Genomic DNA, 13445 nt, shown 5'->3' with positions numbered 1-13445 from the left:
TGAGACAGTAGCTGCATTATAGCCCTTTAGTAAAGGGACTGGAATTTTTATTTATAAATACCAAAGATAAGATAAACTATACAATTATAAGTTGTGATAATGTGCTGTGAAAGCCTTTATATGTATTTTGCATTTTTAGTGTATATGTTTTAGGGTCTTCTGAAACCTCAGATTGTTCACTTTTTTTGAGGTAAGGGTGTAGTTTTTCAGAAGTGCAAGCAACAGTAGGGTACCTCATTCCCGTGTCTTTCAGTAGGAGTTGGATGTCTGCATATAATCCTCTGAAAGCCTTGGACATCACTTTACAGTGGTAGGTTTTGTATCTCAGTTGCGTCATAAGCCTGCTTCCTATTACAGGCATTTACCAACAACCTGTTGTTTCCAGGATCCTTATTTCACTGCTAACAGATCAAGATTTTTGTATACCTCTTCCCTCACCAATGTGTTAGCCAAACATTTTTATTAGCTGCTGGCTCGTGTATCGATGCATATTGTCCTATGTATCTTTTAGATCTTTTTTAAGATGCAAGCAGGGTTTATTTGTGTCTTTTTTTTTAATTATTTTTTTTCAGCTGGACTTCTAGGAATTATTCTAATCTGGATTTCCAATGAATCAGAACTTGAGTTTTGATGCCAGTTCACCTTTGTATCATGCCTAACACAAAACTGCACTAAGTGTTTCTTATCACTGTGCCCTGATTCTGCCTTAACCCTATAATTTGAAAAAGTGTTTTGCAAATATTTAAAAACTGTTACCAAATTGCACTGTAAGACTTAGCAAATGTATTGTGTGATGTTGGAGGAACCAACTTTTTATGGAACAATCTCTACGTTGTAGTGTGTAAATAAAATCCTCTTAGTAAACAAAATTTTGCTAGCATGTGTTGTTGTTGTTTTTTCAAACTGGAATCCTGAGGGAAGGAATCTCTCTTTTTGACTATCTGTCAGACTTGAAAGAGGTTTTAAACTCAACTGTTCAGGCATAAGGCTACAACGGTAGACCATGTTTGAAAAAACTCTTGAAACACATCTAACGCTAAAGAAGAGAATAAAAGGCAGGCCTGTTCCTGCTTTCCTCTGAGAGACAGAGAACAAGTTAGACTGGGAAAGCTCCTTTCACAGCATATTAACCCAAAACAGCACTTTTATACATGCTGCATAGTTTGTGGGTTAAATACCCTTGTCTCATACCTGTGCTATGTGCTGCTTTTAGGACATCACTACATCAAGTTGGTAAACTTCCTTGAGGCCCTCTCAGTGCAAGGGGTAGCAACACGTCTGTGCAGCTGCTGGATGAGATCCCTGCCAACCAACCATGGTCTGTATGATTCAATATATTGTGAAGACTAGGTTACAAGCCACTTTTACTTTATGAAGTGAGGAAACATGACTTCCTAGTGGTCTACCCTACACCCATTCTTCTCCACATTTAAAACAACATAAACGAGCCAAAAAAAGCCATGTATAATTTATATTTTAATACACAGAAGAAACCATACATCTCTAGGAGTTCATAAATGCCGTGGTCAACATTTCAGCATATCTAGAATAAGACCAAATGATGTACCTGAATGCTGTGTAACTGAAAAAAGGACAAAAAGGAAATGCTTATTTTTCTCAACTTGATACAGTGTTCCAATGGAATTCACTCTACTAACAAACAAACTAACTAAAATGCATTTCTAATTACTTGGAAAAGCCAATAAAGAACAGGGGATTTTTGGAGTGTCTGCAAAACACTGCACAGAAGACAGATCACTCCATCCTCTACTGTAAGTGCAATTGATTACACAGTACCAGAAAGTTCCTACTAGACACCGACCCTTTACCCCTTAGGCAAGGGCTCGTTTCACGTCAGTGGCTGGGGTCACTGTTTCTAACAAACTGAATCCTTCAGGTCTAGCTAACACTGAAATCAAAGACAGACAACAGTGAAATTTGTTTTAGCAGAATATAGCACTAAGCTGTTTGATCAGCTTCTGATGCCTTGACACAGTCCTGGAAGGGTACTGCTTGACAACAAGCACATTCAGGTCCTTAGAGAAGAACAAATGTAAACTCCAAGTAAATACCAATACACATTTACTTAAAACTTACACTGCTGTAAAAATAAATACACACACACAAAAAATAAAAGCCACAGGGCCTGGAGCTAAGCTCCATCACTGTTGGAGTGACAATCTCACAGCACTGCCTTTCTTCAACTTGTGGAACATCTCACTTACTAAAGGAAGTAGTGTGTTTGGTCTGGCCCTTAGCTGGATAATTAGTGTGCCACATCTTCCTTTTTCTACTACAGGAATACAAATTAATCTACAGCAATAATAGAAAGTGATTGCACACAACTTAAACCACCTCTGTGCAGACACTGAAGGACACTTCTCCAATAACACATGGGCAGGACTTTTCAAAAGTGGTCATATGGACCCAGGCATCGAAACCCCTGGGACTCCCAGGAGGGCCTGAAGCACTTTTGGAAATCTTCCCATAGGCACTTACGAAAATAAGAAATGTACTTGCTGCAGTTAGGAAATAATCTAATAACAGAAACACTGCAAATAATAGAATATCCATACAGATGGGAACTAAATGTATCAGCAAGTACATGCCTTCGCAGAGATCATTTTGTTACTCTTAACCACAAAGGCATTCACATTTCTTACACTGAGGCAAATAAACAAAAAACAGCTATAGAAGCAAAACTGTAACAACAAACTTCAATACTATTACAGTTTGTAATCCTGACAACAACGACAACAAAATTAAACGTCTAGGGGCAGACTGATAGCTACTTCCATTTTGCTAATTATGACCAGATTATGACTGGGTGCATAACTGGCACAGGTTTCAACACCAGCCAACTGTGCTGAACATATGGGAGCTGTCTTCCTCTTGATCTTTTTGAATCAGTTTCAACTTTTCTTTGCACCAGCACTCTGTCAAAGTTGGCTACAAATCTGCCTTGGGTATGTAAAAATCTCTCCAGAAATGGTGGCTGTGTAGCACAGGCCTGTGCTTGCTTGCCTGAGAGCTTGGCTCTGGTTGTGCTGAACACCATGTGCTCTTCAGGGGGTTAAACAAGCCCAGAGATAATGCCATACTGCAGAAACAGGACCAGCTAGGCTTTAGCATAACTGAACTAAACCAGCCTACTGAAACATTGCCAAACAGACATGGATCAGGTTAGGAAAGCTCAAACCTATTTAGAATTAAATTTGGCCAGGGACATCAAGGGCAACAAGAAAGGGTTCTACTGGTACATCACTGATAAAAGGAAGACTAGGGAAATTGTGGGCCCTCTCCAGAAGGAAACAGGATACCTGGTCACCTGGGACATGAAGAAGGCTGAGGCCTAAGAACTATTTTGCCTCAGTCTTCACCAACAAGAGCTCCAGCCACATTGTCTGGGCCCCAGAAGGCAAAGGCAGGAACTGGAAGAACAATGAACTGCCCAGTGTAGATCAGGTTCAAGACCATCTAAAGAACCTGAAAGTGCACAAGTCCATGGGACCTGATGAGATACAACCACAGGTCCTGAGGGAACTAGAGGAAGTTGCTAAGCCATTGTCCAAAATATTTGAGAAGCTGTAGCAGTCCAGTAAACTTTCCAGTGACTGGAAGAGGGGAAACGTAACACCCATTTTTAAAAAGGGAAAAAAGGAAGACCCAGGAAACAACAGGCCACTCATTTTCACCTCTGTGCCTCGCAAGATCATGGAGCAGACCCTCCTGGAAACTCTGCTAAGGCACATGGAAAGTAAGGAGGTGACTGGTGATGGCCAACGTGGTTTCAGTAAGGGCAGATCGTGCCTCACATATCTGGTGGCATTCTATGATGGGGTCGTAGCATTGGTGGATAGCGGAAGAGCAGCTGACATCACCTACCTGGACTTGTGCAAAGCACTTGACACTGTCCCCCATAGTATCATTGTCTCTAAAGCTGAGAAATACGGATTTGATGGCAGGACCATTCAGTGGGTAAGGAACTGGCTGGGTGGTTGCACTCAAAGAGTTCCAGTCAACAGCTTGATGTCCAGGTGGAGACCAGTGATGAATTGTGTTCCCCAGCAGTCAGTACTGGGACCGGCGCTGTTTGGCATCTTTGTCAGCGACATGGACAGTGGCATTGAGTGCACCCTTGGCAAGTTTGCTGAGGAGACCGAGCTGCATGGTGTGGTCAACACACTGGAGGGAAGGGATGCCATCCAGAGAGACCTGGACAAGACTGAGAGGTGGGCCTGGGAAAATCTCATGAGGTTCAACAAGGCCAAGCGCAAGGGCCTGCACCTGGGTCGGGGCAATCCCAAGCACAAATACAGCACAAATACACATGAGTAGAAAGAGAACATCCTTGAAGAGAAGGCCCTGGGGGTACTGGTGGATGAAAAACTGAGCACGAGCCAGCAATGGGCGCTTGCAGCCCAGAAAGCCAACTGTACCCTGCACCAAAAGCAGCATGCCAAGCAGGGTGATGGAGGGGATTGTCCCCTCCGCTCTGCTCTCATGAGACCTCACCTGGAGTCCTGCTTTCAGCTTTGGGGCCCCCAGCATAAGAAAGATGTGGACCTGTCAGAACAAGTCCAGAGGAGGGCCACCAAGATGATGAAGGTGCTGGAGCACATCTCCAACAAAGGCTGAGGGCATTTGGGTTGTTCTGCTTGGAGAAGAGGAGACTCTGGGGAGACCTTACAGCAGCCTTCCAGTGCCTACAAGGGGCTTCAAGAAAGCTGAGGAGGGATTCTTCGTCAGGGGGTGTACGGATAGGACAAGGACTAATGGCTTAAAGCTAAAATAGAGTAGGTTTAGATTGGGTGTAAGGAGGAAATTCTTTACTCTGAGACTGGTGAGGCACTGGAACAGGTTGGCCAGAGAAGCTGTGGATGCCCCATCCCTGGAAGTGTTCAAGGCCAGGTTGGATGGGGTTTTGAGCAACCTGGTCTGGTGGGAGGTACTGTGCCCATCGCAAGAGGGCTGGAACTAGATGATCTTTAAGGTCCCTTCTAACCCCGTTCCACAATTCAGAGAAGCCTGGAGTATGTTTATACTTAGTCACAGCTCCATTGGCCTCAAATCTAAAATGAACAGAGCCTTAAATACAGAGTCCTGTAACACATTTGGAGAAGCAGAGTAGAGTTGTTCCCAGCACTTTTTTCTACTAAGTCTCATTTACTACTGATATTTCTTACCTGCCTGACTGCAAAAGGGTCCCATCAGTTCCAAACTGGGAAGAAAGTAGCTTGCCTTTTAAAGGTGCAACAGGCCCTGTGAGTAGTGTTTCTTAGAGAATCCATGGAAATTTTGACTAAGGTTTATGCTGTCAGGGATTTTACTCAGCTCCACTGGATTTTTTTTTTGTCTTAACAAGGATGGGATACAACTGAAAATCTTTAATATGCACAGCCACCTCTCAAAAGCTTCTTTTAGGCTACTAAACAGACTTTGTTGCTAAAAATCAGCTAGTCTTCCTTTTGGCTTTTTCCTTCAGTATAGTCTCCTTGTTTTAATCAATTTAACAATTTCTCAGAAAACCGTGATACCATCTTATGCAGAAGTATATACAGGAAATTCCTGTGAGCAGGCATACATTCCTATTAAACTAGTTCCATCCTTCCCTAAAACAGTAGTATATGCTGGATGCAAAGCCAGGTGTCAGTGTAAACAGATTCCCCCACACTCAGTATTTTGTTGCCATAAGCATGCAACATTTCTGTTGGTTGATAAAAGAGTATCATCTCCTTTGCTTTGATGTTTGGTGCTGATTATCACAAGAGCAAACATAAGTGCCTATTGGTAAAGGAAAGCTTGGTTTCAACAGGCCCAGAATTTCCTCTCTCATGTCATTTCTAAATACTTCTGCTTTTCTTTTTGAAGTTTAGGCAAAATATTCAGCACTCACCAGTCTGGAAGCCTTTTAAGTGGAAACAAATGACAATTTCTCTTTGTTTGAAGAGATGTTGCTTTTGATTGCACAAATATATTAGGGAGTGTGGATGTTTATTAACATGCTTTAAATGAAATACAACAACACAGTAAGAGGATGAATGAGAATAAAGCACCTTGCAAGAAGTCTTTGTTCCATCTCCTGGGATGAAACTATGCTGAGATGTTCCCACATCAAGCAGCGCTATGCACCCTGAGCCATGACTAATCTGGTAGATCGTTAACAGCCATTTGGGAGAATGGTGCGTTTAGCCTATCGAGTTCATCTACCTGTGGGGGGTGATGCATTATAACCTCATGGTCCTCTGAAACGTCATCACCCACAGTGACTAAGTTTGTTAGAGATTTGCTCCGAACACATTGGAAATCAACATGACGGCTTTTGCCCTCTTCCTTTTCCCAGGACATCTGGATGAATGGCCGTTGAACATAGTTGTATATCACTTCCGACCGACCGCCAGGCCTCCTTTTCACCTTCTCTTTACAGGTGGGATATCCTGAAAACACAGACAGTCAATCAGTTGCACTAAAGGATCATACATACAAGAACAGCTATGTAGGAGTGATTACAGGGGCATGGTGAAATGAGTAGACAAATGCTCACATTTCACATTTACCATCACTGACTTACAAGACTGCTTTCTTTTCCCCTGAAAAGATGATGTAGCACTGTGATTAGTCATAAAATCAATGGCTGCACAGCATTAGCCATTTTGTGGGCATGTCACCTGTACCCCCTGCTTCTGACCCCTGGTAATACAGTTAGAATAACCAATGATAAGGCAAACATTCCTAACATGTAAACAGGCTGATTATGCATCATCCCCCCTGCTTTATCTTTCCCTTTCTGCTGCCAGGGTATGGGGACACCCATTAACAGGGTAATTAATCCATTAGCATAATCAAAGCCCAGGTGCTGGGTTGCCAGAATGTGGTGACACCTGTCACGGAACCAAGGCATAAAAGCTCATGAGATAGGGCCTATAAAATCATGAAGCATAAAGCACGTGGGACTTAGACCTAAACTGCTACTGGACAGCACAATCTATGATCCCCCTGTGACCACAGATGCCTCCATCTTCATCTCCTTCATCTGAGGACTGAGTAATTTATGTTCTTTGAGGTAAAATCAAGGTCTAGGTTTTGATTACTGTTTCACACAATAGTTAATAATATTTTGACCTGATCTGGTCCAGGTAACTGAAATGCCTGTGTAACTAAGAATTCTAGAAATTCTGCACTACACTAATAATAAACTACACTGCTTGCTAACATTTTATCTAATACTAAATTTCTTAACTGTAACTGCAACCCTGTAGCCAGTACTCATTCTCCAAGGACCCCTAAAAGAACCTGCCTGTCCTTTGTAGTGCTGGTTGACAGCATGAAAGTACAACAGTCTCCCAGGACATAGCACAATGTTCTTAAAGCTCTCTAAGGGACCAGCAGGAATGCTGGATGCAAGGTTTTATTTTTATCTTCCTAAAGAGACAAATTTTACAGGTACAGGATATTTTCCCTTAGCTTTTAAGCCTCTTGCCCAATTTCTGTGTAACATGATAAGGAAGATGCTCAGTTTTTAGTAATTTAACAAAAATAAAGGCTTAGTAAAAGAGAGCTATTGGTACCCCTCCCCGCATTACAGTCTGCAGTACACCACAAAACCCCCATGGGAGCCCTCCCCTGACACAAACCTGGAGGAAAACAGGTTTTACACACTACATTCACCAGTTTTACAGTTTCCCTTGCTGAGGAAATACTTTACCTTCAATTCCAATGCGTATATTTTTGAGACCCCGTTCCTTTAACACAGCTTTTGCAACATCACGGTTCTCAATGTACTTAAAGAATCTGTACAGTTTGGAACTGTAAAGGACTTGAGAAATAAAAAGGGTTATTAGAACCTGCAAGGAAGGACCTTCACCCTGTTACACACTCTCAGCTGTGGGGGTGACAAAAAAGCAGGTCTGGTTTCCAGTAACTGCTTCTCATCACTAGGTTTAGCTATGATTCCTTGGTGGCAGTGTAGTGATACACATTACGTTCTGGATAGACAGGTGGTGATGGGTGTATAAAGAAGAGTATTCAGTCACCAGGGAGCCAGCAAAAGGCTGGGGGGGGGGGGGGGGAAGGCAGTAAACAAATGCAAAAAATGCAGTGAGCACTGTCTGTTACCAGTGCAGGCACTCAAACTAAAGCTGTAACTAGACAGATTGGTATCCTGGCTCTAGCAGCAGCCAATTCAGAGGGAACATACAAAACAGGACATCATATGCCAGCCTCTCCACCAGGAGAAAGACTACTGTTTAGGCAATGGGTCCTAGTGGCCATATGTCTGTGTGTGAACAGAACAAGCAGCCAGCAGCTCCAACGTAGAGTCCTTACTTTGTGAGTACTCCTCGCCCATTGGAGGTGGATGATCTTCATCCCAGTCCACAGTGTCTTCATCTGTCAGCACGACGATATGGCATTCACGTTCCCCTTTCCTAGCACTATCCACCATTATAGGCAGAATTAGCTCCTCCAGGTAGCTGTCAAACTGCTTGTGAGCACCATCATTGGAGAGCTCATGTAACAGAGCACCTAATAAGGCATACATTACATGATGAGCCTTTTTTTTTTTTTTTTTACACATACATGTATACATATGCATACAGTATGAAAATATGTCCCAGACCTACAGTTTCCTAATACAGTCAAGAGCACAGCCCTCATTCTTCATTACAGAAACTCCTCAATATATGTTCAGATGCATCATTAGTCTCTAGAACTGGAAATAAAATCAAATATGAGACTGCATTTTGGGATGGGATGCAAATTATACCTTAGAACCATTATATTACCATAAAAAAAAAACACCAAGGTCCAATCAAGAAAGTGAAATAAGAGACAAGTTAGTTTTTATCCTTAAATTTCCAGCAATCATCTCTGACCTTGAACGCACATTTTCTGCCTTGTCTGTGATTGTTCATCAGAACAGTCAGAAATTACAAGGCCTGTGCTATGATATCACGTCCCATTTCAGCATAGGACCTTTTACCGATTTGGCTACATTAGAAGTACTTTTTCTTTTTTTCACCCAGTATACCCTCCAAAAAGCTTCTCCCAATCAGATTTCTTCATGACTAAGAACTCTCTACTGCTTTCCTACCTGAGTGTTTTTCGCACCTACATCTTTCTGCTTAAATTATCCTCAATTTTCTGGTATGTTTTAGATGGGGATTATAAACCTGCTTTTACCCTTCATTTTACTTGGCTGTAACAGCAAGCTCTTCTACTCTCCTCTCATAAGAGACTGGGAAGAATTTTTACAATTTCAGTTTGCTTTTCTGAGCAAAATGTCTGTGTTCTGTAGGATTAAATCAGTTCACTTTTGGTTGATGAAGAAAAAAAAAAAAAAAAAAAAAAAAAAAGGAAGCTGGTTAAATGCAACACATACTAGTGGAGTCCACACCCTCATGTTTAGACTAAAGCATGTAAGAACCACACTGAATCAGTATGATAGCGCTCAACACCATGCAGATGATCTCAGAAGAGCTGATTTTATCTTTATACTTACTTAAATCCTGACATTTGATTGTGTTGAAGTCAAAGTTTATGCAGAGATAATCACATGTGTCTCTAAGGTCTGGGATGGAAATTCCATCAGGACAGTTAATGATTCCAGTTTTGTAATAATCCTGCAAATAAAAGGACAGTTTTGGGTGAGAAATTTAAAAATAGTGTGAACTGATCATTTTTAATTAGCTTTTTGTTTTGTTGATGAACACTTTTTGTTTGTTGAGTTTCAGTGAACAGTAGAAACAGCCCTGCCTGTCTGAGAACATACCTACATCTCTTCACAGATCCTCTAGGGTCTGATAAACTGTGAGCTCCAGTAAAAAATTCTTCCTGTGACGTAGAATTTCATAACATCTCATATGCAATGTGCATTTATAGGTAACTACAAAGGCAGAATAGAGCCCAGGAACTACAACATTATGACACGGGAAAAGTAAAAGGCAACATGAACAAATATCTGTGATGTTGACTCACACCAAAATTGACTACTTTTTCATAATCACAATGCAAAACAGTAGTAAAAGAATATGTCCTGGGGGTATGCAGCTGCCTGGGAGATAGCTCAGCTTTGCACATGTGACAAATCAGTTGTGTGTTTTGTTTTTTTTTTTTCCTCCCCTCTAGTCTGCAAACATCATCTTACCAGCACAGTCCGGAACACAGCTGAGCTAATTCCTTCTGCAATTTCATATTCTCCTTTTTCATTTGGCCTGGTGAAATTATATTCTCTTCCTGGTCCGAACATTCTGAACAGATATACATAAGTTTACATAAGTGCACAAGTAAATTTAAATTCATTCTTTCTAAAGACCAATAGGTACATTGAGTTTAAACAAAACCAGGAGTGACACCTATACACAGTAACTTGAAACAAATACTCAAATCTCTTACATAGTAAATAAACAAAAGAGCTGTCTCAGCTAAATCCTGCTACAGCTGGACTCTGTCGCTATAGCTACTGTATTGCATGGAACAAGTCACAGCTCAAAGAAACAGATCATTCAACCCTGGGTCAGAAAACTCCCTGTGGATAAAGCCCTTTCACTGGAGATATGCAAGATAACAGTCACATGCCTTTTGATCGCTTGCTTTACATTACAACCTGCAAGTCATCAGCCCAACAGAACCAGGCTCTATGTCAAGAGACAGGGGTGAAAGTGTTGGCAATACAGAAAATAAATGCTTCTTTTTACATTAAAGGGGTCCAATCTCTAATGCATCTTACAGGGAGACGAATGACTTCTTCCATGGGACAGTACTATAAGATAACAGCAGGAGGAGATGAAGCATGATCTTTTTGCCCATTACGGAAGGAATTAAGTTATCAGTTGTCAACAGGTGTACTACTTATGAGCAAGGCAAACACTTGGGGAGAAGGCAAAAGCAAACCTTGTCTAGCTAGACATGCCCAGTTTGAAGGAAGAGAACTGAAGAGAGAAACGTTATCTAGAGAACTACCAAGGTGCTCTCTCTACATCTGGTCACGTCTTCAAGGCCTTACTAACAGGCAGGTTCTGAATGAGGTCAGACTTGCTTCCCTTGTGCATACAGATGAGATCACAACACAAACATTACAGGTTTATTACACTTCAGCAAGCATTTGACCCTCTTGAGGTGTCTTGAAAATGGTGGAAATAATCTACCTTCCCAGCATAGTATCAGGGTGAGCAGTGAAAATCTGTGGGTTCACTGCAAATCGAGTGCCATCTACCACAAGTGTCACTTTCTCTGGAGTCACTGTCTGTGAGTTGATGCTTGAAGACAAAGCGGTGCATCCATGGCGTTCCTGGCTATTAAAATATTCAGTCTGTCTTTTACTTCCATCTTGAAAATGACAGTTGTGTGTATCTTCAGAAGCAGACAACATATTGCTGATCTGGGGACTCACTGGACAAGCAGTATATCGGCATTCAGAATCTAAACCTGATAGAGACAAATACTGTAGAGGTAAAATATAGTTTGCTGAAAAACTTTGTTTAATAGTAATGCTTTGTACTGCAATGAGAAAGCCAAATCATACAATAGCAAAGAATGTCAATATACGTAACTGTCAGAATGATGTTACATGACATAAGGCTAGGCTGTATTTTCAAACTGAGCCAGCAATTGCATTTTGGATAAAGAATTACCCTATGCTTAATGCTACTTATTAAATCGAGATGGATTCCATTGCTAAAGAGCAGGAGCACAAGAATTAAAGAAGGCCAGGAATACATGAACACAGTATGCCTAATGCTGACAAGTAACACATAGCTAAAAATTGAACACCCCCGCCCCCCCAAAAAAAAAACAAACAAAAAAACCCCACACCACACCTCCCTTGAAGATTAGCATAAGGTAAAGACATTATCCTCACCCTCAGTTCTAGGACCTGCAGATGGGCTATGACCTCCTAGCACCACATTACTTTCTCCTGACTCGTGGTCTGCTGCAGCTACATCTTCCACAGAGCAGCTCGACTCCAGATTTCTTGACCAGTCTGTCCCACCAGCACAGTTAACATTCATGCTGGGCCTCCGTGATGTTAGGTGTTGACTGCGTTTCCTAAGAGAAGAGCTAGGAGAAGAAACACCATGTTGTTTATTTTGGAAGGAGTTCTCAAGCAGCAAAGCTCAATTCACTGTATCTGGTACTACGAGCAAAGTCCTCAGGGTCAAAAGGCATTTCTACAGTCTTAACTGAGCTTTGGAGAGGCTTGCGATGCTATTCATGCCCCTACACTAACCTAGAGAGGGGCCAAAAAAAAAAAAAAGGGGGGGGGGGGATGGAGGCAGGTTTAAAGTAACCAAGGGTCTATTTCATCTATAGTCCTTTGTATTATTATTATTATTTATTTTTTTTTTTGAAGTCTAAAACCACTGACATCTTCAGATCACACACGTTCCTGCAAGTAACTTACTGGCCATCGCCTTAATTCCAGCCAACTACAGCCCTTTAAAATATTTATGAATCTTTCAATTCCCAGGACTAGCAAAAGAGAGCTCTCTAACTTTGCTGTAGCCTGGACTGTAACAGTTGCCCAGACAAAAGCTCAGGCATTCAGGTTTGGCTAGAAGATTCCCTACTCCCAGACTTCTCGTCTTCCTCCTTCTTGATTTATCCCCCTCCTGTCACATAGTGCTCACCCCCGCTATTGAACCCAATCCAGACCTACAAAAAAGTAGAACAGCCATGGCTGCAGCTGCCTTATACATATCACACCTTGACTCTGCCTTTTTACACACAGCACTTTAACCATTACTATTCAAATCTTAATTATCACTCCAGAATATGCTCTTAAACGTCTTCCTTTTTACTGTTCTGGTCCCTCAAGTAAATTCGTCTTTCTTGTTCCCGTTTTTAAGACTCTCTTCTGCTCTGTTCTCACTTCATTCCATTATTTTGTATCTCCTAATAGATTGCTTCTGCTGTCTCTTTCCCTCATTCTCCCCCTTTGCAGTTTTTTTTCCCCTGCTATTGCCTTGGGCAAGAAATAGCTCTCCTTTCTTGGCTCCCAGTGTTTTCTTTTCACTCTCTCAAACACAAAGCACTGATTTCCTTCATAATGAATTTACCCAGTAACACTCCCCCAACTCCCGTGTTGTTTTTTTGTGTTTTTTTTTTTCTTGGCTGCTTGAAGACTCCTGTGCTCACAGGCGCCAGCTAAAAAGCATGGCAGAGCACTGACATGGCTCAACATAAACCAGACAAAAAACAGGTCTAATAAAACAAAATGATAAATAAGAGTTGGCAAACTTTATGGTCAAAACATACTGGCGATAAAGACAGTATGAACAGTTCAGTGGTCAGTTTCAAGCCCACTGTTAGTTGCAGTCTGTGAAAGCATTTCATTCTTAATTAGAAATTTTAAAAGGGATAGCATTGCTTCCTCTTGTTTCCTAAAGCAAATACTAAGTTGTCAGCATTATTATCTGGATATTTTTAGAAAATCTGTTGCTTACACA

The 13445-nt window shown here is 41.5% G+C and overlaps 1 protein-coding gene across 5 annotated transcripts in view; it reads right to left on the bottom strand.

Annotated features, from left to right (window-relative positions):
• Positions 1 to 80: 80 nt before the first annotated feature.
• Positions 81 to 13445, bottom strand: part of KCTD20 (potassium channel tetramerization domain containing 20) — a 35059-nt gene continuing 21694 nt past the window's right edge. For 3 of the 5 annotated variants that reach the window (XM_082778374.1, XM_082778373.1, XM_082778372.1), the window contains 7 exons: positions 11858 to 12057; positions 11145 to 11424; positions 10145 to 10247; positions 9500 to 9620; positions 8326 to 8523; positions 7706 to 7816; positions 81 to 6437 (listed from right to left, as the gene is read on the bottom strand). In XM_082778374.1, the coding sequence (XP_082634500.1) occupies positions 6145 to 6437; positions 7706 to 7816; positions 8326 to 8523; positions 9500 to 9620; positions 10145 to 10247; positions 11145 to 11424; positions 11858 to 12008 (1257 nt within the window). In that variant the 5' untranslated portion in view covers positions 12009 to 12057 and the 3' untranslated portion in view covers positions 81 to 6144. Of the gene's footprint in view, positions 6438 to 7705; positions 7817 to 8325; positions 8524 to 9499; positions 9621 to 10144; positions 10248 to 11144; positions 11441 to 11857; positions 12058 to 13445 lie in introns of those variants that run through there. The other 2 variants (XM_082778375.1, XM_082778376.1) reach the window with 2 other exon arrangements.

This window comes from Aythya marila (assembly GCF_965140915.1).
Source record: "Aythya marila genome assembly, chromosome: 24".
Classification (NCBI taxonomy): domain Eukaryota; kingdom Metazoa; phylum Chordata; class Aves; order Anseriformes; family Anatidae; genus Aythya; species Aythya marila.
Note: the sequence above shows the minus strand (reverse complement) of the source record. Positions and strands in the feature narration are given on the sequence as shown.